General features: G+C 48.8%; 2 protein-coding genes and 1 long non-coding RNA gene across 8 annotated transcripts in view; 2 read left to right on the top strand and 1 right to left on the bottom strand.

Moving 5' to 3' along the window:
• LOC135183113 (gonadotropin-releasing hormone II receptor-like) lies at positions 1 to 14,631 on the top strand. Of its 2 annotated transcripts, XR_010305407.1 has the most exons (7): positions 1 to 37; positions 1,444 to 1,574; positions 5,893 to 6,080; positions 7,784 to 8,293; positions 9,369 to 9,570; positions 9,839 to 10,333; positions 11,647 to 14,631. XR_010305407.1 is itself a non-coding variant. In XM_064157959.1 (6 exons), exons 3-6 carry the CDS (start codon positions 5,991 to 5,993, stop codon positions 10,246 to 10,248), a joined length of 1,212 nt encoding a protein of 403 aa, XP_064014029.1. In that variant the 5' UTR covers positions 1 to 37; positions 1,444 to 1,574; positions 5,893 to 5,990; the 3' UTR covers positions 10,249 to 10,932. The 2 variants fall into 2 exon arrangements, 1 of the variants encoding a protein (XP_064014029.1); XM_064157959.1 differs by lacking the exon at positions 11,647 to 14,631 and having other exon boundaries at positions 9,839 to 10,932.
• On the bottom strand, positions 14,629 to 21,033 carry PARP16 (poly(ADP-ribose) polymerase family member 16; the record flags this gene model as incomplete). The annotated part of the gene is made up of 6 exons (XM_064157078.1): positions 14,629 to 15,332; positions 16,335 to 16,476; positions 17,259 to 17,430; positions 18,870 to 19,076; positions 19,872 to 20,006; positions 20,689 to 21,033. Coding segments are annotated over 6 exons (1,146 nt in total), but the record flags the coding sequence as incomplete, so codon positions are not given.
• A 5-nt stretch (positions 21,034 to 21,038) lies between these two features.
• LOC135183114 (uncharacterized) overlaps positions 21,039 to 26,180 on the top strand; it is a 46,618-nt gene continuing 41,476 nt past the window's right edge. For 3 of the 5 annotated variants that reach the window (XR_010305410.1, XR_010305412.1, XR_010305408.1), the window contains exon 1: positions 21,040 to 21,191. This is a non-coding gene — a long non-coding RNA (uncharacterized LOC135183114). Of the gene's footprint in view, positions 21,192 to 26,180 lie in introns of all 5 variants that reach the window. The other 2 variants (XR_010305409.1, XR_010305411.1) reach the window with 2 other exon arrangements.

Below are 26,180 nucleotides of genomic sequence, written 5' to 3'. Positions count from 1 at the left end.
AAGAGACCCCAAGGATCATCTGGTCCAGCTTTTCTAGGTAATAGTATGGCTGAAATGAGGTGGCCCAGCACTCTGTTGAGCTGAGTCTTAAAACTGTCTAATGTGGGATAACCCTCTGCTTCCCATGGGAGATGATTCCAATATCTAAGTCTTCTCATGGTGAAGCATCTTCTGGAGTCCAATTGGAATCTCCCCAGGAGAGGCTCATACCCATGACAAGGCATCTGCACTGGTACAAGGGGACATGGAAACACCTCCCCTTCCTGCAGCTCCTCTGGTTATGGAGTGACTAGAGATGTAAAATGTCTCCTGACCTCGTGCAGCATGCCGAGGGCGTGCTTGGAAAAGCTGCTCTCTGCCAAGCTAATATTGGCACTGCTGGGATTCCCCCTGGGGCATTGGTGGCCATATCAGCTTTCTCCAGAGGGTAGGTGTTTGTGGAGGTGTTTGCTGAGGGCCATGTCTCCCCACAGCTGGGACACTTGGTTTGCTTGTACATGCAGCAGCACAGCATTGTGGAATCATAGAATCACTGGTTTGGGTTGGAAGGGATCTTTAAAGGTCACCTAGTCCAACCTCCCTACAGTCAGCAGGGACATCTGCAGCTAGAGCAGGTTGCTCAGAGTCCCAAACAACCTGACCTGGGGTGGTTCCCAGGATGGGACATCTACCACCTTTCTGGACAACCTGTGCCAGTGTCTCACCACCCTCCGCATTAACAATGTCTTCCTTACATCTAATCTGAATCTACCTTCAGTGTTTAAGTCCTAATGACACTGAGCCACTGATCCTTTCCTTAAAGCAGTTGTGTCATTAAATGGTTTGGGTAGGAAGGGATCTTAAAGATCATCTGGTTCCAACCCCCCTGCCATAAGCAAGGACATCCTCCACTAGACCAGGATGCTCAAAGCCTCATCCAGCCTGGCCTTGAGCACTTCCAGGGATCAGCTATGAAGTTGAGGGGATATATCCCCACACAAAACCCATCCAAAGGTGTTTTTAAGCCTTCAAAACTTCTTGGAGATAGGAAGTGCAAGGTAAAGAGATGCTGGGGAGGTGTTCCATGCTTCTCACTCCTGAAAGCCCCAGGTAATGCTGCTGAGGGTCCCATGGAGCTTTCAGCTCTCCCTACATCTCACCTCTCCCACAGTGAAATGAAAGAAACCAGCCCTTAAGTCTGAGCTGTGTTTGGGAAGGAGGATTCAAAGGGAATGCTGAAACATGGCTTTGGGACACACAATCCAATCTGGGGACACAGAGAAAGGAGAATACTTGATGTTTGGAACAGATCCCACAGGGAGTAAAAAAACAACAGAGGATAAAAAGGGCATAAAAGGCAAAGGCAAGGAGAGCAACTACAACCCACCTGAAAACAAGGGCAAAATTGTTCACTTCTGTGGGTTAGTCACAGTGAAAACATTGGGATTTCATCATTTCTTCCAGCTCAAGCAAAGTACCTGGTCAGGGCAGCGAAAGCCCTGCCTGGGTCAGTGCATGCTGGAGCTGAAGAGAAACAATGGAGGGAATCTTCCTGGTTTATTGAGGACAGGAGCATCGGGAGGCTGGGGTGCCAGGTGAGACTTCCCATGTAAATCCCCTCAGCTGTGGTTTCCAGCCTAGGCAAGGAAGCAAAGCTGCTGTGGGAAAGGTGAACTTTGGGTGGGAAGCACACTTGCATCTTGGTTGTATCACTTGATGGTGAACATCTGGGGCTTGGCATCACAGCCCACCATGTTTTCTGGAGCTTGACCTCAGGATTTGGCCTAGGCTGATAAACTCACCTTTCTCTTTTGTATAGTTCAGAGATGTGAAAGGCAGATTTTGCTCTGCCCAAGATGCCCTGGTAAAAGATGGAGGAAAAGACCCTGAGAGCTGCTGCTCCATGTGGCAAAATGTAAATTTGGGGAACCTCCATGAATGATGCTCTGAACATCCAAACTCCCCTGCCAGTGGAGTCCTTGTCCTTTATCCATCCTGGCTAGGTCTGTGGCTTGGATGCCCAGCATGATATTCAACACTAGGAGCAGCATCCAGGGCATTAAAAGATGGGAATTGCAGTGAATCTGAGCATCAAGAGTGTGTTTTTTCTCAGCACTGTGGCCTGATGGCATGATACTCCCTGGAGAAAGGCTTTGACTGGTGAAGTCTCCAGCGAGGCTTCACTGTATGAAGCCAAAGCAGAAACAGCATATTGTTACACCAAGAATCAGTCCAAAGACACAGCTTACCAAGACATCAAGCCCAGTGGGCAGGACAGATCCTTCTCTCTGCTTTCAAAAAGGACTTTTTGGCCAGGGATGGAATGACCCAGATTATCCCCACAAGGGACAGCAAATTATTGTCCCTCCTGGCAGGCTCAGCAGATCAACCAGGGCTGAGCGAGCAGACAGAATGAGCTGCTGGTTTATTCCTGGTGACCACTGAGCTTTGCTCCTCTGCCTTTTGCTGTGAGGATTTTTGAGACTTTAGAGTGATGCCCTGCTAGAGACAGGTCTGTAGCATACAGCTTGAGGTGGCATCATGCTGCAGGCAGCTCCACTGCTGATTTTTAATGAGCAGGATGAAAATGGGGAGCTTCACAACTGCTTGACTTGTGAACTTTGGGTAAGAAGAGAAGCTGTTCCAGAGGTGAGCTCATTTCTAACCCCGGGAAATGACTTCATGGACGCTGGTATTTACTCACAAAAACATTGCATGTCAGATGTCCCTGACTAGACTTTCTGTTTCAAGTCCAGTATGAGACAAAAATTTCCTTGGATGAGCTGCTCCTGAGACAATTCAAGGCTTGGAGGAGGAGGAGAAGAATTAGAGGGGAAAAAAAAACCCCAACTGGTATTAAAAACTCTGAAATCATGAGGTTTTTCTGAGTGGAAGAGGAAATTTTGGACAGCCAACTTGGCAGAGGCACCTGCCTGGGATGAGGATGCTGGGGGTGAGGGTGCAGGTGATGGCTGCCACTGTGTGATGGCCCCGCTCAGAGAAGAGCAATCATTACCCCCCTCCACCACACTCAGCAGCAGAGGAAAAGATGAGGGTTTTCTCTCTTTTGTGAAGCCAAGACCCTGGGGGTGATTTACTGGGATAAATAGCAGCAGGTTCCCTGCCCCATGTTTGCATTCCACGAGTGGAAAATACATCCCGTGCCGCTGTCCCTGCATGAGATCAGCGTTCGTACAGGCAGGCCGATGGAAAAACACAGCCCTCGACTTCTTCTTTAAGGTCTGCTCGTGCAAAAACTGCCCCTGAGGCTGTGCTACCCGGCGTCTGGGTGCTGCCTTCTCCAGCATCCCAGGGTGATCCGTATGGATTCGGGGAGAAAACTTCTATTTGGGGATGCCTGGAGATGTTCTGGCTCGCTGCAGCCCAGTGCTGGGCTGCAGCTCCAGGCTTGTACCGGGGCAGCGTCCCAGAAGGAGGGAATTTCGGAAAGAGCCGAGCCGCGGTGTGTGGAAAGGAGCCCTGCCTGCCAGCTCTGTTTCCTAATCCCGGGGACCAAAAACCTCTGATTGTTAAACCAGCGTTCCGAGCTCCAGCTGAAGGCTGCTGAGCAGACAGCATCCAAGCTGACCTTTGAGGAGACAACCAAAAAAAATAAGGAGAGAAAACACAAGAGGGTTACTGTGCAAAAGGCAGAGAAAAATAATCATTTTCACTAAGGGGCCCCACCCTTTGAAGAAGACTTATTGCTCATGCATGCCCAGGACATTTCTGTGTGATGGCATGCTAAAAAAATCCTCTCTGAACAGGGACCAAAGGCTTTGTTGTGGCATGAGTGCAGGCTTACAGTTCTGGAGAAAAATCCTGTCCCTCTCTTGCATCATGCAGTCGGGGACCAGGAGGACATTTGTAGACTAAAAGGCAGCCAGCTGGGAAGGAGGACAAACAGGGGCTGCATTCCTGACTCCCTGCTGAATTGCTTTGGTGCAGGTGCAAAATACTCAATGAAAGGAAAATTAAGGATGAGTGTGTGGGGCTGAATTAATTTCATCTTTAACCAGCAGCCTAATGCAAGGAGGAAGCTGCTGTAATAAGTGGGCTCCCACTCACCTTCTTTATGGTTTCTGGGTTTTGTTTTGTTTTCATTGTTGTTGGGTTTTTTTGGCCCCTGCATGGACCAGGCTCATTCCTGTGATGCTCTGACCAGGTAAGGAGGTGATGGGGATGGTTCCCTGCTGTGCAGCCGGAGTGGTTGGTGTTCACTGGGTGCCTGCACTCCTGTTCTGTCCACTGTTTTGCTCTTTCCCTTTGGAGAATGCATAAACTGCCCACTGCAGCTCTGAGCAGAGCTTCCAGCCTGGTGCCTTTCAGTGGTTCAATAGGTATGATAGAAGGTGCAGGGGACTCTGATGGATAGTGATACCTTGAGGGCTGATGTGGTCCAGCAGCTGCATCATCTCCTGGGCCTCAGGATTCAGTCTCTAACATAATTTGACTTTTAAACACACAAAAGGGTAGAAAGCTACCTGAAGGAAGGCTGTGGCCAGGTGGGGGTTGGTCTCTTCTCCCAGGCAACCAGCAACAGAACAAAGGGACACAGTCTCAATTTGTGCCAGGGGAGGTCTAGGCTGGATGTTAGGAGGAAGTTCTTTCCAGAGAGAGTGATTGGCATTGGAATGGGCTGCCCAGGGAGGTGGTGGAGTCACTGTCCCTGAAGGTGTTTAAGAAAAGACTGGGTGAGGCACTTAGTGCCATGGTCTGGTTGACTGGCTAGGGCTGGGTGCTAGGTTGGACTGGATGAGCTTGGAGGTCTCTTCCAACCTGGTTGATTCTATATAAAAAATCTCCTTTTTGACTTTGCAAGCAGAGTAGCCTCAGAGGTGGTGCAACCTGCCCTTGGAGCTTGGATATTTCCCCCCCCAAAATAAGTGGGAATAGTCTTAAGAGCGTAAACTCTCCTGTCTCAGAAACACCTGCTTTTGGGGAACAACACAGAGCCACTGCCACTAGCCTGGGTCCTGAGGTCCCCTGAGCACCATGCACTTCTTAATTTAATAAACCTGGAGATGTGAAGGACTACTTGCATGTAATTAAAGTCCTCATGATGCTCCTGGAAATGTGTGCTGGCCCCAGTGGGGCTTGGGGTGGCTCTCTGTCACCCCCAACCCCTCTGCTACTTCTGCTGGCAGGAGGAGCAGGGTATCCTCACTTTCCCTCTCTGGTCTTGTATCACACATAATTTTTAAGCCCCTGCGAGCATTTTGTCAGTCTTAGGATTTTGAGTGCTTACTGCATTATACTGAAAGAAATCCAGAAAGAACAAGGTGGGACCTGAAAGAAGGCAGGTTTAAAAGAAAAAAAAAAAAATCATTAAAATGGCAAAATGACCCAAATTCCTCCTTATTAATTCCCTCCTTACAGCAATTCCAGCCTAGACATGTACCTGTGATGCTCTCATGGACTTGTCTGGTCCAGGAGTGTTGCTGGGGGTGTGGGGGTGTGCTGTGAGTCTCCTGGTTGTCTGAGCAACGAGGATGTTCATCACCAACTCCAGGGATAATTAACTCCTTTTCCTGTATTTATAGCAATCCAATGTAGGGACTGTTGGCACTTATCCCTGACGGGGCCAATTTTGCCTACAACATCTTGAATGCTGGCTGTTTCTTGCAGTACAGCAGCTTTGTCATCCCTGCTGCCTGATCATTAAGCCCGATAGCAGGCAGCTTGTTAAGAAAGCAAGGGCAGAGGAGCCTGGAGGTGAACTACCAGCAGCTCCCCGAGCCGGGCTGTCCGTGGATGCTCACTTCTGTGTGCCCTGCTCCTGCTTGGCCGGCACAGCGGACGTTGGCTGCAGCGCTGGCATCTCCAGATGCCTGCAGATGCCCGGGCTAAAAGCAACGTAGCTCCCGGCTCGGCTGCCAGCAAGGCAAAATTCTGCTGCTGGTTTTGTTGCAGGGATACGATGCACAGAGGAGCTGAAGCATCCTGAGGCGGCACCGCGGCGGCGGGAGACCTGTGAGGAAAGACAAGGAGCATCTTCTCTGCGTCAGGGCATGCGTATGCCAGGTACCTTCCCATCGGCTGGGACAAATCCAGACCTGGAGGAGAGGCTTGTTCCGCCCAGATGGCCAGCAAACAGCTCGGTACTTTTAAACTGCTTTTCCTTTTCGATGCTTGTTTGTTGGGTTGCTCCTTTGGGAGGGAGGTGAAGACAGCAAGGTGGGGCTCATTCTCAGGGGCTGGGGGGGGCAGGGAGTGAGGCTGGAGGAAGGTGGTTTGCTGCAAGGTGTCAGCATTTCCATCCTGCAGAGCTGGGTGGGCAGATTTGATCTCTGCTGCTCCTATTAGTTGTGGAATGCTTTAGTTTGGGATCGTCAAACCAGAAGGGGCTTCAAACAGTAAGAGAAGTACCCTACCTGCAGCTGGGACTGGCTACAGCTGATGTCTGCAGAGCTGGAAGTCTTTGCCCTTGAAGTTTGAATTCTCCCCAGCCTGGCTGTGGTCAGGCAAAAAGAACAATTAGATCAAGCTATGGGGGGACAATCATGCTGCTCATCAGCCTCTAACCACCCCCCTGGTAGTTGTGTTTCTACCTTCACCTCCTCCTGCTTACCCTCCTGAAGGCAAAGGGATAGAGGTGTTAAGCTGATGCTGGTCCTAGACAGGCCAGATCTCCTAAAAGCCACTGTGATCTTCTCCCTAGAGCTGCTGGTCAGTCTTTGGACAGTGTGAGAACATCCTTCTCCCCTCCTGGTCACCCCCAGGTGCTTCCATGCATGGCCCCAGATCCAGTACTGGAGAGGGAGGTGGACCATTAAGGTTTAGGTGAACCACAGCAAGTGCTGTGGGGGTCTAAAAGGGTGAGACCTGCTCATAAAGCCCCTTTGGAAGGACGAGTCCTTTGCCACTCTACTCTGCTGCCACTCTGCTCTGGTGAGACCTCATCTGGAGTACTGTATTCACCTTTGGAGCCCCCAGCACAAGAAGTACATGGACCTGCTGGAGCAGATCTAGAGGAGGGCCACAAAGGGCTGGAGCACCTCTTCTACAAAGACAGGCTGAGAGAGTTGTGGCTGAAGAAGAAAAAGCTCCAATAAGGCCTTACAGCAGCATTTCAATATCTGAGGGGGACCTACAGGAAGGCTGAGGAGGGACTGTTTAGAAAGGTCTGTGTGGATAGGATGAGGTGCAATGGTTTGAAACTGGAGAGGGGAGATTTAGGTTGGACATAAGGAGGAAGTTCTGCATAATGGAAAGTGGTGAAATACTGGAACAGGTTGCCCAAAGATGTGGTTGAGGCCCCATTCCTGGAGCCATTCAAGGTCAAACTTGATGAGGTCCTGAGCAACCTGATTTAGTTGGAGATGCCACTGCTGACTACAGTGGGGTTGGACAGGATGACCTTTGAGAGGCCCTTCCAAGCCGATGCATTCTGTGATTCTGTGAACCAAGCACAGCTGCTCTGGCACACGCTCAGCCAGCTCTCTGTGACCATCCCTGGCCAGGCACTGGTGGGCAGCAGCTTGCTCTGTGGTCCTGGCCACTGCTCCTGCTTCCCAGCTGCTCAACCACCTCACAAAGAGCTAAAAATACATCAGTGTGAGCAATTGCTGCAGCTACAGCAGGGGTTAGCCAAAGAGGGCAGCTGGGCAGTGGCGCCAAAACTAGGAGCTGCAGCAGCTCAACAAAATGGGTAACATGGAGGGGACGGGCAGGGACAGGCCACATCTGGCAGGTTGCTGCTGGTGCCTCCAGTGCAGATCTCACCACTTCTCCTTATGCTGAAGCTGCAGCACATGACACAGCCTCTACACGGGGGTTCACTTTGCTGCTTGCATTTTGGCAGGGGATGAGTGACGAGCAGCTCCCCGCATCTTCCTGCTGCCCCACCATGGAAGGAGACACCAACATCTCGGTCTCTGGCTGCCCTGAGCACTGGGTGGAGCCGCAGTTCACGCGAGCAGCGCTGGTGCGCGTGGTCGTCACGGCCATCTTCTTCTTGCTGGCAGCAGGCAGCAACGCGGCAGTGCTGGGCAGCCTGCTGAGGAAGAGGAGCAAATCCCACGTGCGGCCGCTGATCCTCAGCCTGGCACTGGCCGACCTGCTGGTGACGGTGGCGGTGATGCCCCTGGATGCAGTGTGGAACGTGACGGTGCAGTGGTATGGTGGGGATCTCTCCTGCAAGCTTCTCAACTTCCTCAAGCTCTTCGCCATGTACGCGGCCGCGCTGGTGCTGGTGGTCATCAGCCTGGACCGGCACGCGGCTGTCCTCCGTCCCTTCTCCCGCGCGCGCCGCCGCAACGGGCTGCTGCTCCGTGCCGCTTGGGTTGGCAGCGTGCTCCTGGCTTTGCCCCAGGTAGGGCTCGGTGTCTTCCCACTGTGGCCTGTCTAGGCTGGCGTGGTCTGGGAAAAGGCCTGTAGCAGGAACAGTGTGGCCAGCAGGGCAAGGGAGGTTATTCTGCCCCTGTACTCAGCACTGGTCAGGCCACACCTTGAGTGCTGTGTCCAGTTCTGGGCTCCTCAATTCAAGAGAGATGTTGAAGTACTGGAATGTGTCTAGAGAAGAGCGATGAAGCTGGTGAGGGGCCTGGAGCACAGCCCTGTGAGGAAGCTCAGGGCTGACCTCATAGCTGTCTTCAACTACCTGAAGGGAGGTTGTAGCCAGGTGGGGTTGGTCTCTTCTTCCAGGCAACCAGCAACAGAACAAGGGGACACAGTCTCAAGTTGTGCCGAGGAGGTCTAGGCTGGATGTTAGGAGGAAGTTCTTCACAGAGAGAGTGATTGGCATTGGATTGGGCTGCCCAAGGAGGTGGTGGAGTCACCGTGCCTGGAGGAGTTCAAGAAAAGCCTGGATGGGACACTTAGTGCCATGGTCTAGTTGATTGGCTAGGGCTGGGTGCTAGGTTAGACTGGATGAGCTTGGAGGTCTCTTCCAACCTGATTGATTCATAGAATCATTCTAAGGTCCTCACCATCCTGACAGTCCTGACAAGTGCATCCCAATCCATGGTCTCTATCACCACTGGCCTGGCTTTGCTAAGCAAAGCAATGTGGTTGCCGTGTTTGGTTCTCAACACCTTCACTGCAGCACCACCAAGGCATTACACTAAGGGCTGGGGGAAAATGGTGTCTGTTATTGTTTGCTCCTCATGCACTCAGTTATCCTCTCTTAAATATGCAACACTGCATCACTGCACCATGCTGGAGCTGACCACGACAAACCCAAGCAGTTCCTGATCAAAATTACATGTGGTATGTCCAGATTTCACAGTAGATCCCATTAACCTGGCTATATCCCTGAATTAGGTGCCCCAAGCACATCTCCCAGTCCAGCAGTGGCAGGGAAGTGCTCTCCATGCACAGGAACATCTACAGAACACAGTGTCCTGTTCCAAAGCCTCTCTGAATTATTATTTGGTTGTCCATTTCAGCTTTTCCTGTTCCACCTGCACACAGTCCCAGGAGGGAACTTCACCCAGTGCGTTACTCACGGGAGCTTCCGAGCACACTGGGAGGAAACCATCTACAACATGTTCACCTTCACCACCCTCTACATCACCCCCCTCAGCGTCATGATTATTTGCTACATCCGAATCATCTGGGAGATCAGTAAGCAGCTAAAGGTCAACAAAGGTAAGCAGGTCCCAGCCCTTTCGTGTCCTCCATGACTCTATGATTGATCCTGCTCCAGCCTGGAGCATTGCTGGATCTCTGCCAATATCCTTTGATGGGTAATCCAAACGAAGGGTTTGACACTGGCTTCTTGACTCTTCTCTTTGCTTCCAGTGGGCTACAAACCAGACCCTGAGATGGCCTCCCATTTCTAGCAGAAGCCCAGCCATGAATGGTTGTGTTCTGGTTTTCTCCCATGTTCAACTGTCCTTTTGACTCTCTCTGGCAGGTTTGATAACAACTCAAAATGACCACATCTCCAAGGCACGCATGAAGACTCTGAAGATGACCATAGTGATTGTTGCCACCTTCATCATCTGCTGGACCCCATACTACCTCCTGGGCTTGTGGTACTGGTTCCATCCAGCCATGATCCAGAAGATGCCAGAGTACATCAATCACAGCTTCTTTCTCTTTGGCTTGCTGCACACATGCACTGACCCCATCATTTATGGGCTGTACACCCCCTCCTTTCGGGAGGACCTGCAGCTGTGCCTCAGGGGCATTGAAACTGCCATTACCAGGCACAAGAAGCACAAACCTGTCTCAGTCTCATGGAAGAACATCAAAGATGGTGCTGTAAATGGTGGGGTGGCATCAGGGGGTTCCAATGGTACAACAGTCAACACAGTTTGCTGAAGAGATGTACCCAGAAGAAGATGGGAGACACAGCTTTGGGGGCTGCTTTGTCCCGAAGAATCATTCTGGAGACTGTCATGAGGAGGTTTGTCACCTAACTTTAGTGGATGAGGGCCTCTGTCCAGCAACTTGGAGTGTGTCTTCTGCTTGTACTCAGGGTGAAAAACGTTTGGGGGTATTTATGGTCACTCCCTTGTATTCTGGTAGCCCCACAGCATGCACCTATTGGATCAGGTCCAGAGGAGGCTGTGAGAGTTGGACTTAGTCTGGAGAACGCTCCAGGGAGACCTTTTGGTGGCCTTTCAGTGCCTAGAGGGACTGTTCAGAAATCTTGGGACAGACTTTTGAGCAGGGCCTGTTGTGACAGGCCAAGGGGTGGTGGTTTGAAACTAAAAGAGGAAGATTTAGACTAGGGAGAAGGAAGAATATTTTTAATATGTTGAGGGTGGTGAGACTCAGTTTGCCCAGAGAGGTGGGAAATGCCCCATCCCTGGAACCACTCCAGGCCAGGTTGTTTGGGGCCCTAGCTGCAGATGTCCCAGCTCAGTGCCTGGGGTGGGGGCTGCATTAGATGACCTTTAAATGCCCCTTCCAACCCAAGCCATTCTACGATTCTATTTCCCTTTACGGGAGGAAAATTCTCTCCCTTCCCCAAAAATCCACTTGGGAAACACCAGCCACAGCCACAGCCACAGCAGGATCAGCTTTGTCTGGCTCAGGAGCAGTTCCTTGGAATTCACCACACCGATGGTAACAAACATCTTAATAAGCACAGGTAGCTCTATATCTTACAACTCCTTGCCCTCGCCCTGGGCTGCCTGCTTCACACACAGCAGGCCTTTGTTGGAGCAGGGGTGGGGGCGTGGGGAGGGAATTCAGCTTCATTCCCCCATTAGCATTCTTATAGCCCTGCGCGCGTTCGGAGAGGCACAGAAGTGGCTGCAGAGGTTAACGTGAACCTGGGGTTAATTCATAATATTGTTAGTTACTCAGCACAATGCTAGCATTAACTCGGCCGGCCGCCTCTGGCCACGTTGGGCAGCACATGCTGAAAGCAGCAGGGAGCAGGGCAAACAAGCCTGCCAGCAGGATGTGAAGTTATTTTGCTGGCCTGCTAAGGCAGGATGTGAGCACCTTAAATGCATTTATTTTCTCATTGCCTTTGAAGGCAGCGTTGCCTCGCTGCACAGATGTGGACCTGAAGCTCTCAGGAGGCTGTGCCCAGCATTCCAACAGGTCTGGGAGGATGAGGGACAGGGCCACAAGCCCTGCAAGCAGCATTTGAGTCATGTCCGTCGAGACTCAGCCCCTACCTGCAGCCAGCTCTTTCTTGTGGGTTTATTTAGACCATTCAAAACAGAAAAGCTGCTTTCCCCCCTTTGATACCTGCTGATTCAGTTGCAGTGCTGGACTGCGTGCATCTGCCACGAGGGCCCCTGCCATGCTTTTCTCTCTGGAGCAGCTGGTGCACAAGATCAGTCTGGGAACCTGCTCCCTAAACGGATGCTGTTGCCTCACGCTGTGGGAAGAGAGCTCAGCTGAATGGCTTAGAGCCAAATAAACACCCAGACAGGTATCAGGAGATATCTGCTGGCTGCATCTTGCATCCATTCCTTTTGCTTACTCTTCAGAAACCTTTCTGTGCAAAGAAACTGAGAGGAGAGCCTCAAATCCCTGCTGCCTTCTTCCCTATCCTCTCCTTTCCACTAGCAGATCCTAGGTTTGTGCCTTTCCCCGTGGTGTGAACAGACATCCCACAAGTGCTGTCTGACATCCTCCTTCCCCCACAGCTCCCAGAAGATGTTTTCAGATGCACAAGCTTTTCAACAACACAATATCCTTTTGACAGCGTCAAATACCTCTAAGTTTTCTAGGTGGTTCTATCCTAAGCTGACATGTGTGGCACAACATCGTGTATTGACTCATAGGATCTTTTTGGCTGGAAAAGAACTCTAAGATCATCAGGTCCAACCATTCTCTAACTCTACCAAGTCCAGTGCTAAACCATGTCCCTCAGCATCACACCTCTTCCTCTTTCAAACAGCTCCAGGAGTGGGCATTCAACCACCTCCTTGGGGAGCCAGTTTCAGTGTTCAAGAACCCCTTCAGCGAAGAATTTTCTTCCAGTATCCAACCTAAACCTCCCCTGGTGTGCCTCGAGGCCATTTATTCTCATCCTGTCACTTGCTACAAGGGAGAAGAGACCCATTCCCACCTCTCTACAACCACTTTTCAGTTGCTGAGGTGGACCAAAAATGGACAAACACTCCCAGGAAGCCCACACAGATCTCAGACCCCAAGTTCCTGCATTGGATTACCAAGAAGCAAACTACTATGAAGTAGTCAAATCTGCTGTGCAACAAATGGTTAGTTTATGTAGATTCTAATTGCCAATCAACACCATCATTAGCACATACATTTCTTGGGCTGAGATATGTGTGGGCTTCCTGGGAGTGAGCATTATTAACGGACTGTAAAAGGCAATGGGGAATGGGATCATAATGCTCTTGTTTTGCAAGCTGTAGGCTGAATGCATAAACTTGTTCTGGCAGCAGAATTAACTGCAATAAATGCCTCTAGCTGCATCCACCAAGAGGGGCTGCTCTAAACCAACTTCTTCTCAGTCTTGAGTTAGAGAAACTGATTACCAGGTCATTATTTCTGGCAGTTAGGTACCAGAACAACATCAGAGGAGGAAAGAAAAAACTCTTTTCTTTGAAATCTTTAATGAGTAAAATAGTTAATTGCAGACTCATTCACTGGAAATACGTGATGAGATTTCTGTTTCTTTGTGGGTAGGATTCCCTCTGCAATAAAACTCTGTCTTTATCAAGGCTGCTACTACCAGTTACACAGCAAGCCTGAGTGGTGGCACACAGCTAGCTTTTCTTTGCCTGGAATCCCTAGGCTCTGCCTCATGGAATTGTTTTGGTTGGAGGACATCTTTAAGATCATAGAGTCCAATTGTTCATCATTGATGAAGTTGGTTCAGTTGCCCCCAGTGTCATTCCTGTGGTTTTCAGAAGTGTTTATGGCAACATGAAGCTGGAAAAGAGTAAGAGAATGACTGCACTGAATCTTGTTTTCCATCTATATGACAGAACATTTGAGAGGGAAAAGGCTGGGACAGGCTTATCCCATGCCTGGTCAACAATCACACAACTCTTTACTCCTTCTTTGGTCTCAGGTAGTTGCAGGTTGTTTGTAACAACAGCAAACGCAAAGGACTTCAACAGGAAGGTGAGAGTTCACCTGTTTATGTTGCACAAACCTGTATGTGTGTCTCCCAACATACCCCCAAAACATCCTTCTTCAAGATTAGAAATGATGGATTGGAGAGATATTGAAGTTTTCCACAGCAGTATTAAGCCAAAGCACTTCACAAGCAGTGGAACTGCTGTAATCATAGAATCCCACCATGGTGGAGGTTGGAAGGGACCTCTGGGGATCATCCTCTCCAACCTCCCTGCTAAAGCAGGGTCACCCAAAGCAGCTTGTCCAGGATCACAATGTCCAGGCAGGTTTGGAATCTCTCCAGAGAAGGAGACTCCACAACCTCCCTGGGCAGCCTGCTCCAGGGCTCCAGCACTCTCCTATCAAAGTTTTTACTTTATGTTTAGGTGAAACTTTCTGTATTAACAGTTTGTGCCTGTTGTCCCTTGTCCTCTTGCTGGGCACCCACCCTCTTAACCTCCACCCCTTAGCTCTTGCTGAGCACCCACCCTCTTAACCTCCACCCCTTACCTCTTGCTGAGCATTGAGAAGATCCCCTCTCAGGCTTCTCTTCTCCATGCTGCACAGCCCCAGGTCTCAGCCTTTCCATCTCACAAAGATGCTCCAGGCCCCTCAGCATCTTTGTAGCCTCTGTTGACCCTCTCCAGTAGTTCCTTATCTCTCTTGAACAGGGAATCCCAGAAATGGACACAAACATGGCCTCATTAGGTCAGAGTAAAAGGGCACAGGTTGTCATATGGAGGTCCATGTGAAGTGTACTACAACTTCACAGACATACAATACAACCCTACTGGCTCTGCTGCCATTTTACTCCATTTTCCAAGTGTTTCATGAGATATTTGGCACATAATTGCTGGTTAGTCCATTTGCTTCAGTAAAGGAAGGCTGAAAACAATCAATACCAGCAAAAATGCTGAACCAGATCCCAAAATCCCAAAAGCCTGTCAGGTGGCAGCACAGGAGAAAAACTTCACCCTCCCTCTTCTTGGTGCAGAAAACACAAGTTTGATAGGAATAATCCCTACTTAGTATTGATGTTAAAGGGCTGGAGTATGCCTAATCTGCACAGTAACTGCAGACAACAGAATTCACAGGTGAGTGCACAAACCTTGTAGATAGAGGGGAAAGAATCCATACTAAAATCCATTTAACTTCTTGTGTTTTGTTTATTGCTTTACTTCTTGTTATTTTCCTACAATCATTATGCTCAAATATAAAAATTCCTGGCCAAAGTCAAAGTTAGTTCTAAAAGTGATCCCATCTGCACTGGTACATGATAAACATCACTGAGTTTAGCTTCTGAAATCAAACTGCTCAGACTCCCTACAGGTTGCTTGCCTGATGTAAAGAAAAATCTTCTTTTGCAACTTTTGCAAACATACCTCAGTTGGACAGAAAATAGTTGCACCTGAGTGCTTCCATGCTCAGTTTTCATTCATCTTAAATGACTTTCTCCCATGGACCCTTTACAACTGGCTCATGCTAAGCTGCACCATTGTGATCCTTCTCATCTGGGCATCCTCACTCAAGAATCACAGGAATACCGGAATAAGAATAAATGGAAAGATGCCACGAGGAGAATATATTGGTGACAGAACTGGAAAGCTCCAGGCACCTTTATTTCCAGAGCTCTGGAGGAGATGCAGTGCATTGCAAAGTGGCTGTTATTAAGGCACGTGGTGAAGAGCTGATGAAACTGGGCAGCTCATCTCTCCGAGTCAAACATTCTGTGCCAGTAGTAGATGACGGTTGGCGAGTTGCTGGCCCCTATCATTATCAGCAGCAGCAGGTACAGCAGCATCATGATGGCAAAACGGTGGGTGGAAAACCAGGAGGGTTGACTGGAAGGCCTGAAAAAGGAATAGGGAATTCTGTTGGATGCAGAAATGCCTGAGCAAAGAGTGTCCTAGGTTTTGTTACTTTAAATGTCAGAATGCTAGGCTGGAAGGGACCACGAGGGTCCAACCTTTCTAGGTGATGCTGTGGTTGAAATGAGCTGGTCTAGCATCTGGTCAAGCTGAATATTAAAACTGTCCAATGTAGGGGAATCCACCACTCCCTCTGGGAGATGACTCCAATGTCTCTAACTGTTCTCAGGGGGAAACATATTCTTTTGGAGTCCAAAGGGAATCCCCTCAGCAGTAGCTTGTACCCATTACCCCTTGACTTTTCCATGACTCCTTGTAAAAAGGGAGCCTCCATTATACTGGTAGCCACCCTTCATGCACTAGTACATGGTAATAAGGTGTGCCCTAAGCTTTCTCTTCTCAAGGCTGAACAAACCCACTCTCTCACCCTTTCTGACAGTTCTCTGATCATTCTTGTGGCCCTTGGTTAACAATAAAAGCAGAAAGCTGCTCCATAGTCCCTGTAACTAACAAAGCCTGACTTCAAATCCTTCTTCCTTAAGTCTCTGTGCACAATCCTGTTCTTTCTCCCCATGTTCACACCTTTCTCTGTGGTTTGGAGCTGTAACTGCCTGGCTTGCACACGTGTTGATTAGCTGGGTGAGTGCTGCAACTTAGGAGAGATAAGGGCTGAGCTAAAACTGCCCTGGTTTTAAGAGCTGCACTCATCAGAGTTTCACTGTTTCCTGCCACAAACAGATTATTTGAGCTCCTGAAGATATTAAATACTATCAGGTTCTGGTGAAAGGCAGATTTAGCTGAGCCTGGGAATGTCAGGGTGAGACAGAGGCAGCATTTTGGTCTAAGCCTTATTTCCATGGGAAACAGGCTAAAAAAAACAATGTCTGGCAGTGTCTTCTTTGCTTGTTTTCTGTTTTTCAAAAGTGGGATGTATTTGTCTGGCTGTTACAGCACACTCATCACTCTAGACAGCTGAACTCTTACCTCCTATGCTGTTTCTGGGAATACACCAGCAAGTATTTAACTCTTAAAAGCTGATTGTTTGTGACAACAAAGTACTTCTGTGGTACATCACCCCCTTCGCTGTTTCTTACTCTCGCTCTTTTTCTGTCTATTTCTTCTGAGTCTGAATGGGAAAAGAAAAGAAAAGAAAAGTCCTTTGGGGGAACAGAAAGGCAAAAAAAAGATGCACTGACTTCAAATAACTGCAAAAAATTAAACCAACACCCCCCCATCCCAAACACACCCACAAGAGTGGGAATGAGACAACCAAAGACCTAGACTTGGTATTCCCCTGAATCCCTAAGCATCCAAGAATAGACTGAAAAGTTTGCTTGAGGCTATACCACTCCCAGTCATGCCTGGTATGGGTGGCAGCATGGTCCGGATCAGGGTGATAAGAAGGCGTGTCACCCACAGAGCATCTGAGGAGCTGCTCATGTTAACAGGGAAAGAAAACGACACCCAAGAGTCCTGTGAGCAGAAGGAAAATTTGAGCAGAGGCTTCCCAGACATCTAATAAAGTTTATTGATATGTTTGTGATGCTACTGTTCCACCACCACAGGTGAAACAGTCAAATGTTATGGAACATGCTTTTATCTTTCTACAGAAACTAGGGAAAGCAAATGATGCCACCAAAATATTTTCTACCTCTTAAATATGCTATTTTAAGAGAAGCTTTACAGAGGAGGCTGTTGTGCTTTTGAGGGGTCGGGTGGAAAAGGAGTCTGCACCCAGTATCCACACTCCACGTACTGCACTGGTTATACGGAATCACAGAACTGCCTAGACTAGAAAAGACCTTTAAGATGACATCAGATCCAATCAGTAAGATAGATAATTCACTAAGCTGAAAGAGAAGAAGTGCTGAGACATGAACTGCACCTGGATATTACTGCAATTCTCACCTTTCTTTTTCACCTGGTACTTTACATCTGGGTGGTCGATGATCTCGCAAACAGCTACACAGCTCAGGACAGAGCCCAGTGCACTTCTCTGCCAGCCAAGGCCATAAGGACTATAAAGGAGAGCCAGGCTCAGGTCACTGGTAAGATAGGTACCTTCACCAAACAGGGATGTCTGAAAAGGAGCAGAAATACATCCCCAAATCCTCTGGTTTAAACCACGAACAATGTACAAGTGTTTTTCACTTCCAGACTGGCAGCTCTGCTTCTGAAGGTAAACTAAGAAAGGCTTTCCTGACCTGTGTTGGGACTGGTCCATGCACTGTTTTTTGTCCTGGCACAACTTCCTCAGGGCGGGGCAGCTGCCCTCTCCCATCCCTCAAATTAGCTGCTTGGCACAGCCTTTGGTGTGGACAGATTCATGCTTTCCCGGAGTCGAACTGAGTTTGCCAGCTTAAGGATTTTATATCACCATGACTGCACTGCTGTTGGAGGCATTTCACTGATTTATTGAGGCTGCCACCACTCCACTGTCTCCACAAACAAGGCAAGGTTCTACTCATGCTTAAATCCCTGCTCTGCTAGAAAAGAGGGAAGGACTTTTCAATTGTGAGTTCCTTTCAAATGTAACTTTTGATAATTTTGAATCTGAGGATTCAGATGAAATTATTCATCCAGTAGGACCACAGAATTGCTTTAGCTGAAAAAGACCTTTAAGATCAAGTCCAACCATTAACCCAGCACTGCCAGGGCACCACTATACCATGTCCTTCTAAATCACATCACCATCCAGGGATGGTGACACCACCACTGCCCTGGACAGGCTCAGGCCAGGCCTTGACAACTTTTTCAGGGAAGGAATTGTTCCTAATGTCCAACCTGAACCTCTATTTCCTCAGTTATTCCTAATGTCCAACCTAAATTCACCATTTCCTCTCATAATTTCCTTGTTCTTGGGGAGGAGACTGGTCCCACCCTTGCTCCAATCTCCTTTCAGGTAGCTGTACAAAGTGATTAAGTCCACTGTATCTGCTATGCCATTACTCATAAAGAACGTAGGAGGAACAACATAGTCCAGGTTGACTGAAAGGTTAAGTAGCTGCTCTGTCAAAGCTGCTTTACAGACGATACAAGAGTCCAGGAGTCCCAGCTGCCTTTCTGTTGAAACTGGAAGAGGCACAAATCCTACAGGATGTCACCCTTGACCAGGCTATCTAAAGAAGGTTCCATTTGCACTACACTTAAACCTCAGCTGACTTGAAGTTGAGGTGAAGCAGAGAGAATCTCCGCACAGCCTGGATCACTACCCTGCAGAGACACTTTGCAGCTGCAGGCTGTTAGCATTTTCAGAGGCATTAAACTTCCTCACAAAGAAGCAAAAGATAATTTGTCATGCTGGGAAAAAAAGGGGTTTCACACCATTTCTAGTGCAGCCTGAGGGCAAAACCTGGAAAATTCAACACAACCATCCACAAAGGCCTACACTGAAGCAAAAACAGCAGTAAAAGACCATCAGCACATTTCATGCCCCTAAAGGAGTTTGGGCCTATTTTTAAGAAGTGTCACTAGCTGCAAGTGACCAACAGAAGACGGTGCAAATACAGGAAGCCTCACCCTGTTCAAATGGCAGTGTAGGCCATTGTGAAGTATGGAATGGAAGTTCTCCAGGCGGCTCCCATGGAAGGCATAGATGAGGTCCCTCTCCCCCTTGGTCTCAGCAAACTTGGTATTCATCTCATCGCAATACACGATCTCAAAGAGGTAGTCTGGAGCAGGAACCGCAGCCCCAGACAGCCCTGTGAGTTCCTGGATCTTCTTGTACTTAAAAACAGGAGGAATATGATGAGTGTGGGTTTATAGGGTTAGATTACTCACTGGAAATTCTGCTTCCTGCCCCTTACTCTTTCATACAGCTTTATATGGTTTGATTATGCTTTCTGTGTTAGAATTCAACATTGTCAGGAGTAAGCAGACAGTAAAAATTGTGACAGTTTCTTGCTATCAAAGCTAAAACCTAATTCTCTTTTCCAGAAAAAAAAAAAACCAGTCATGATTGGAAGTCAACTGATGAAAGGACAATATCACAATTCTACTTTGGCTACTAAGGCAATATATTCATCAGCTGATCTTGGAAGAGGAACAAAAGTGAAAAGCAAAGTTCTTTTCATCTTACTGCTAATCTCTGCAACTATTTTGATCCCTGTTACAGAAGTACCTCAGTGGCTCTCAATCTTCCCATTTTTGGGGCGACCTGCAGAAGTATAAAGTTGCCTTTCTCAGTGAGAAGCAGGATCCAACTCTATGATACTAGAGCTGGGCTATCTTGGTCTAGACGTGCCTGTACATGTTGTGTTAATTGGAGTATCCAACTCCAATCACTGCCTATTATCACCTACTGGCAGTGATAACGACTTCTTCCAACTGCTCTTCCTGAAAACTGTATTTAGAAAACAAAGCAAACAACCCTCTCTAGATACAGAGAAAAGCTTCATCCACGCTGACCTGTGGAGCTCTCTCAACAACCAAGTAACTTCTGGCAGGAGGGAATGCTCTCTGAAGCCTAAGCTTGCTTTAAAAGACAAATTCTCATCAAGACTCTCAGAATTCAAAACTTACCTCTTGTTTCTTAGCACTTTGTATCACGAAGACCTTCGATGATAAAATCCAACTAAACAAATCCCAGGTCCTTTTCTCTGTGTTTGGAACAGACTCCAGTTCTTTCAAGCTTGGGAGAGCGTTGGTATCTGCAAGCTAACGAGACAGGCATTTAGGACAAGCTCCTTTTCATTACGACTAAAGAGAGACCTCTAGTGAAAACAAAACAATATTTCACCCTAAAAGGTTGTAAAATGAAGAGCAGTTTCTACTCTGAGAGCTAAAGTCTGTGGGAAAGTTTCTCACTTCTCCTTAAAAACAAATACCAGGCAAGTCAGAAAGCATTTGCGTTTACCAGCAAAGTCTGTAAGGTACAGACAGGAATCCTCGCACAAGCTCCTGAAAGAAAACAGCCCATCACAGTGTAGTACCCGAGCAGGGACAGGCACAGGAGGTGTTCGGGTCATGGCAAACAACCCCTTCAAACATCAATGTCAGCTTCACGGAGGGCAAGCTCTTGAAACGCTTCGCGTCCCAGCACAGGGCTTGTAAGCTTCCGTGCATGGGTGGGTTTCCAGGTCAGAATCCCAAATGTACTTTAGAACCTCGGTTCCTGGGCCAGATAAGGAATTAATTCTGCATTATCCCTAACCCTGAGGCTCTGCTGCCCTCCTCTCCGAGGGCACGTTTGCCGTTTCTGGCCCAGAGCGGCCCCGGCAGGCTCGGCCTGCGCTGCCCCAGCCCGCCCGCCCTCAAACGGCTGCTTCCCGAGTCAGAACGCGGCATTCCCGGTTCGGATATAGCCCCGCTCCCCCGGCCCGGGGGCACCGGCACTCACCAGCCCCGCGAAGTCCTTGGTGTCGCCGCTGGCGTAGCGAGCCGGGAAGGGCCTGAGCACCGAGTCGCGCTTGTAGCTCCTCAGCGCGGCGGCGAAGAGGCTGCAGCGCAGGTCGGCGGCCAGCGGGTCCCTGTCCGCCGCCTCCCTGACGTGGGCCACCGCCTCGCCGGGACCAGGGCCGGGCGGATAGACGCCCGGCGAGGGGCTGTCGCTCTGAGAAGGCGACAGCTTCGCCCCCAGGCCGCGTCTCCTCGCCCTCCGCCTTGCCCCCGCGGCCGCGGCCTGTCGCTGCCGCTGCCGCTGCGCTCGGCCCCGCGCTGCGCTCCGCCCCGCCGCCGGCCGCCTGCGCCCGCCCCGCGCCGCTCCTGCCCGCGCTGCGCCTGCGGGGCCGCGGCTGCGGCAGCTCCCCGGCCATGGCCAGGAGGAGGCCCCGGGGAGCGGAGCCTTCCCCTCGGGTACAGACCAGCATGGAGTACAGGGGGTAAATGGCTCCTTCTCTTCAGGTAGAGACTGCCGAGGGTACAGGGGGGCGAATGGCACTAAGGGCTATGTTGTGGGGAGACGGTGCCTTCTCTCGGGCAGAGAGACCTGAAGACAGGTGTAAGGGGAAAATGGTGCCTCCCCTCCGTCAGGCAGCTGGAGGTGTCCATGTTCCATGGGGCGGGGGCACATGAGTGGAGAGCCAGCCACGCCGGCAAGTCGTGATCCCGGGGCGGGGGGCAGCGGCTGCCCGCCCGCGGGCCGGATCGTGGCGCAGGCTGTGGTGCGAGCTGCGCCGCGGCCCTGTCGGGCAGCCTGCGCCTCGGCCTTGGCCGCTGGGGCATGGCGCACGCAGGCTCCCGGGTCAGCTATTGCCTTCGTGCAATTAGCCAGAGAGGTCATCCAGGGAGGCTGCGCTTGCTGTAACATTTGGGGTTGTGCGGCTCTAACGTTAACAGACTTGCGTGACAACAAGTGAAAGGTATGTAGATGCTGTTGCTCCTTAGCGGTTCCCCTGTGGCTTAGCAGTCGTTTGTGACCTCGGAGAGTGAATCCAGGTTTGTTTGAGTCATCTCCCACAGGCTGGTGTTGCACGGTTAAGGCAGAGGGATCTAATGTGTACCAGTGGCTTCACAGGGTTGCATTCACTGAGTTGCCAGAGACTGGGGCTCAGTCTTCCATCTCTGAAATAGTGGCACAGTGTCAGTGTTGTGAAGCATCGCTCCAGTTCCAAGATGTGTGAGAAGTCACCACCGGCTGGGTGGAGGTCTCAAGCCAAACACTGTTGGTCTCCTGAGTGCAAGTTTTGGAAATGCACAGCCAGCATTAGATGTCTTCAAACACCTTTCTCAGCTTTTCCATTTAGGAGGGGTATTGCACATGGTGTAACTGATACAGGCACTGCAGGTGTAGAGCATTGGAAAAACCTTAAGGTCAGTCATGGATACGTGTTCCTGGGCTCACCCCTCACAACTAGATCTCCAGAATGTTCTGAAGCTACAGTGTGCAGCCTTCCTTGCAGTGAACAGGAGCACAGCTGTGTTAAATACTGTCTGAGGTGCTGTCAGACTGGCCCCGTAGCAAACAAAGCCTGAACTTTATTCCCAGGTGCAGAGTTCGTCTTCTTAATCACCCAGCTGAATGGCTTGGTGATTAAGCCATTGGGAGCACAAGGAGGTTTCATAGTTCTGGATAGAACCAGATAGACCACAGGCTGTGCACAGGGACATGAAAAGTGAAAATGATTTCACAGTGGTGGCCATGAGTTGCAGGTTTGTTTACTTGTGCTGTACCATTTTATCACAAGTGCATCTTTCAGGAAGAGCTGTGTGAACAAGCCTGCAATATGAAGCCATCAGTTCTGGGACAGCACAAGTACTTGCTTGGGTCTGATGTATTTAAGTAGACAGGATAATTTTAAAGGTATTTTTAGTTTAGATTCCTCAATTTACCAGATTTCTGCATATGTTTTTATCTTTAAAACATTATCCAGCCTGTGGGATCCAAGCCATTTTTTTCCTTCTTGGTATATTAGTAGTGGGTTATTACTGTGCAGGTTTTGGATGAAACCTTGAAATCTGGATTTTGTCTGCTCTTTGCAGAACTTCTCACACAGATAGAGGTTTGTCTGAATGTCACAACCAGCACATCTCCAATTCCCCGCTGTATTTTGCACTTTTGGCTTTCTTAGAGCTGGGAGCAGCCACCCTGTGCTTGGCCCAGAGGGTCTCTCACACACCAGCAGCATAGATGAGCAGCTTAAGAACAGGTCTGCCACCACACAAAGCTTTTGCTCAAGCGTTATTGAAATTACCTAGACTTGAAATGCAGCCAGAAAGAGACTCCATATTTCTATATCCTTGAGAGGATGTATTTTACTTTATCTGATGTGGTGTCTTATTCTGCTGTAAATATCTGATATCTCTGACAGGCTGTTAGCAACATCATTCAGTGATTCAGCTCAGGACTTGTTTATTATCTTGCATTATATGAAATTGTTCTGTGCCATCCCTTTGAAAATCAGTTGTTGACTGTCTAATTGGCTGATTTCACCCACTAATAAGTCATTAGATGTAATAATTTTTGGTGCCTGTTAAAGAATGCTATTAGAAAATAGCAGAGATGTCTCTTTCAATGCCTCTGGGCAGAACTTTCAGCTCCTGAGTTAGTGTAATTCCAGTGCCCTTGTTTAAAATACTACTTAATATGGTAAAATGCCACTTAATATGTTAGAGAAGAAAGGAAGAGTACTGCTCCTCATGTCCCTGGGATGGACAGGAGACACTTCATGCAGCAGAAAATGTGGTGTTCTCCCACTCAGGACTTTAGGTGACAGGCAGCAGCTTTCATCTCACTGCCTGGGGCTGTGGTTTTGAGGCAGTGGGCAGGACGCTTAGAGCGCTGTTGTCTGGAGCTCTGCTGCGGGGAGCTTTTGGCACATGATTAAGGAGTGGAGACAAGCAGTAGTCCCTGAGAGGAAGCTAGAAGAAAAGGAGAGGGTGGAGAAATGGAGAGATGAAAGGAAAAGGATTTCCTTGGAACCACATCAGTTCTGGTGTCACCATGCCACCACTCTTATCATAATAGAGTCTCTCAAACAAGTAAAGGCCTTGTGGTGACTTCTTGTGGCATGAATAAATGAACCCCAAATAGATCTAACACATCTCTGGCATCGTAGCAGTTAATGGAGGTTCTGAAAGCATTGATCCAAAGCGAATGCCTGCCTTTGGGATTTCAAATGGATGGTGCTTCCGTTATGGCTCAGCTCAGCTGAGTTAGGCAATGACAGGTATTGATGAGATAACAAGTTTGCTGTATTGATGTCGTCCATGAGTGCTGTCTGCTCAAACTCATCTAACGCTAGGCTAAAATCCTGTTTACAAAGGGGCCCCTAAGCCAGAGGTGAAGTGCTGAAAACTTTTGGTCCTGGTTTTGTGTGCTGGTGATGCTGGGCATCTACTTGCTGTAGACTCAGGCCTGCAAAGCATGTGAGGATCAGCCAGGATAAAGTCATCAAAGAGGAGGCTGGAGCAAGGTGGGTGTCCATCTGTGCTCACAAGTAGGAAGTGACAGGATGAGAGGCAACAGATTCAAGTTGCACCAGGAGGGGCTGAGGTTGGATATCAGGGAAAAATTCTTCCTCAAAAGAGTTGTCAAGACCTGGCACAGGCTGCCCAGGATAGTAGTTGTATTTTCATCTCTGCAGAGATTTAAAAGCTGTGTAGATATGGTGCTGAAAGGTGGCTTAGCAGTGGACTTGGTAAGTGTGGGGCTAATGGTTGGACTCAGTGATCGTAAAGGTTTGTTCCACCCAAAACAATTCTATGATTCTGTGGTTATTCAACTGGAGGGGAAGCCCAGCTACCCCCTGGTGTTAGTTATAGCATGTAGGTTCTTCCAGCTTGAGCCTCATGGAGGCCTCAGTCTCAGATCTCATCCTTCTCCCAGCAGCTCAGCTTTGGCAAGGCTCTGGGGTCAGAAGCAGCACAGAGCAGCTGATGGTTTAGCTTTTGTGTTGCTGCTTTGCAATTAAGTGCTGCAAGTATGTGTTGTGGACTGAAAGTTGAGATTCAAAAGCATCTTTCCAGTGCTCTTAAAAGCAACCTTTTGAACACTGTGGTGTGCACCTCAGCATCTCCTGACAACTGCATCACACCACACTGCTGAGGTGGCTCATGCACTTTCCATCCTTGCTTGAGTCCTACCCTCCAATACCTTCAGGCAAGTGAGACTAGCATGGGACACTTGCAAGAAGCTCTCTTATTTTCTTTGGATAAGTGCCCTTAGATTCATAGAATCAACCAGGTTGGAAGAGACCTCCAAGATCATCCAGGCCAACCTGTCACCCAGCCCTATCCAACCAACCAGACCATGGCACTAAGTGCCTCATCCAGTCTTTTCTTGAACACCTCCAGGGATGGTGACTCCACCTCCCTGGGCAGCCCATTCCAATGGCAAATCACTCTCTCTGTTCAAATATATCTCCCTTTCCCAGTTTTGTTTTCCTGGATAGAACAGCCAGCCTTGGTGCTTTGCTGTGATTCAGTGCAGAGATGGCTTCTTAAGAGGGTTCTGGCAGGGTGGTTGCCAGTGGAGGAGTTTGAATAACGTAGCTGTGTGGCTCCTTATGAAACTGAAGATCTGATTATTTAACATAAACCGCAATAAAAATAGTTTCTGGTGTTGGCAGATGTGTTTCAGCTGAGAAATGTGGCTTAAATGTCTTCATTTAATACCACTGTAGTTAAAATTGATCTCAGGCACCGGAAAAGAGATTTCTTTTTTTCTCCCCCTCCCCTCCTCCTTAACTAGAGCCTGTGAAGGAAATTAATACATGGAAGGGAAAATAGAAATACAATACTGCAGTCAGTGAAACAAATGCTTATGGCTGAGGGGTTCGTTACTCGCTAGCACCGCTGGAAACGCCAGCTGTATGAGGTATGTTTTATTATAGAATTAACCTTGACCCAGGGTTCAAAGAGAAAGGTTAGTCAGAAATAAATCAGTAGTATGGGCAGGTCACTTCAAAGAGTCTAAAGCTGAGCTTGAAGATTACATGCTGTTTGTGTGTATCCAGTTGGAATAGAACATATGGGAAAGATAATAGAAGTAAACTATTTGTCTCTTCCCCTGCCTCCCCCCACCGCACCATTAGGCACTTAACGCCTTTTTGTCCTTTGCTTGTGTATGCTGCAGGGGATGTTTTGGTGCTGAAATATTTATTGAAAGCAGAAATGTGGATATAAAGCAACCTTAAGTCAGCTGGGTGAAATAGTCTTTTGCCTTTAAGGTTTTTCCAGTTGCTCAGATAAAAGTAAGAACTGTTTTGGAAATAGTCATATGAAGATGGTGAATATTTCTCTGTCACTTGTCTCAGAGAGTTCATGCCAGAAAATCAAAACAAAATGTGCTCTGCTCTGGAGTTCTCATTGAAAAGCAGGAAGATGTTTGATTAAGAGCTTTCCAAGTACTAGATAATCCATGCAACATCCCAGCAAAACAGACATGAGTAT

Source organism: Pogoniulus pusillus, chromosome 17, assembly GCF_015220805.1.
Source record: "Pogoniulus pusillus isolate bPogPus1 chromosome 17, bPogPus1.pri, whole genome shotgun sequence".
NCBI lineage: Eukaryota > Metazoa > Chordata > Aves > Piciformes > Lybiidae > Pogoniulus > Pogoniulus pusillus.
This window is presented reverse-complemented; position numbering and strand designations above follow the sequence as displayed.

Excerpts from the sequence above, each read along its gene's own strand:
- LOC135183113 (XM_064157959.1), top strand. The coding sequence starts at position 5,991 with ATGCGTATGCCAGGTACCTTCCCATCGGCTGGGACAAATCCAGACCTG. Across the intron at positions 6,081-7,783 it reads GATGGCCAGCAAACAGCTCG|GGGATGAGTGACGAGCAGCT; the intron begins GTACTTTTAAAC and ends GCATTTTGGCAG. Across the intron at positions 9,571-9,838 it reads GCAGCTAAAGGTCAACAAAG|GTTTGATAACAACTCAAAAT; the intron begins GTAAGCAGGTCC and ends TCTCTCTGGCAG.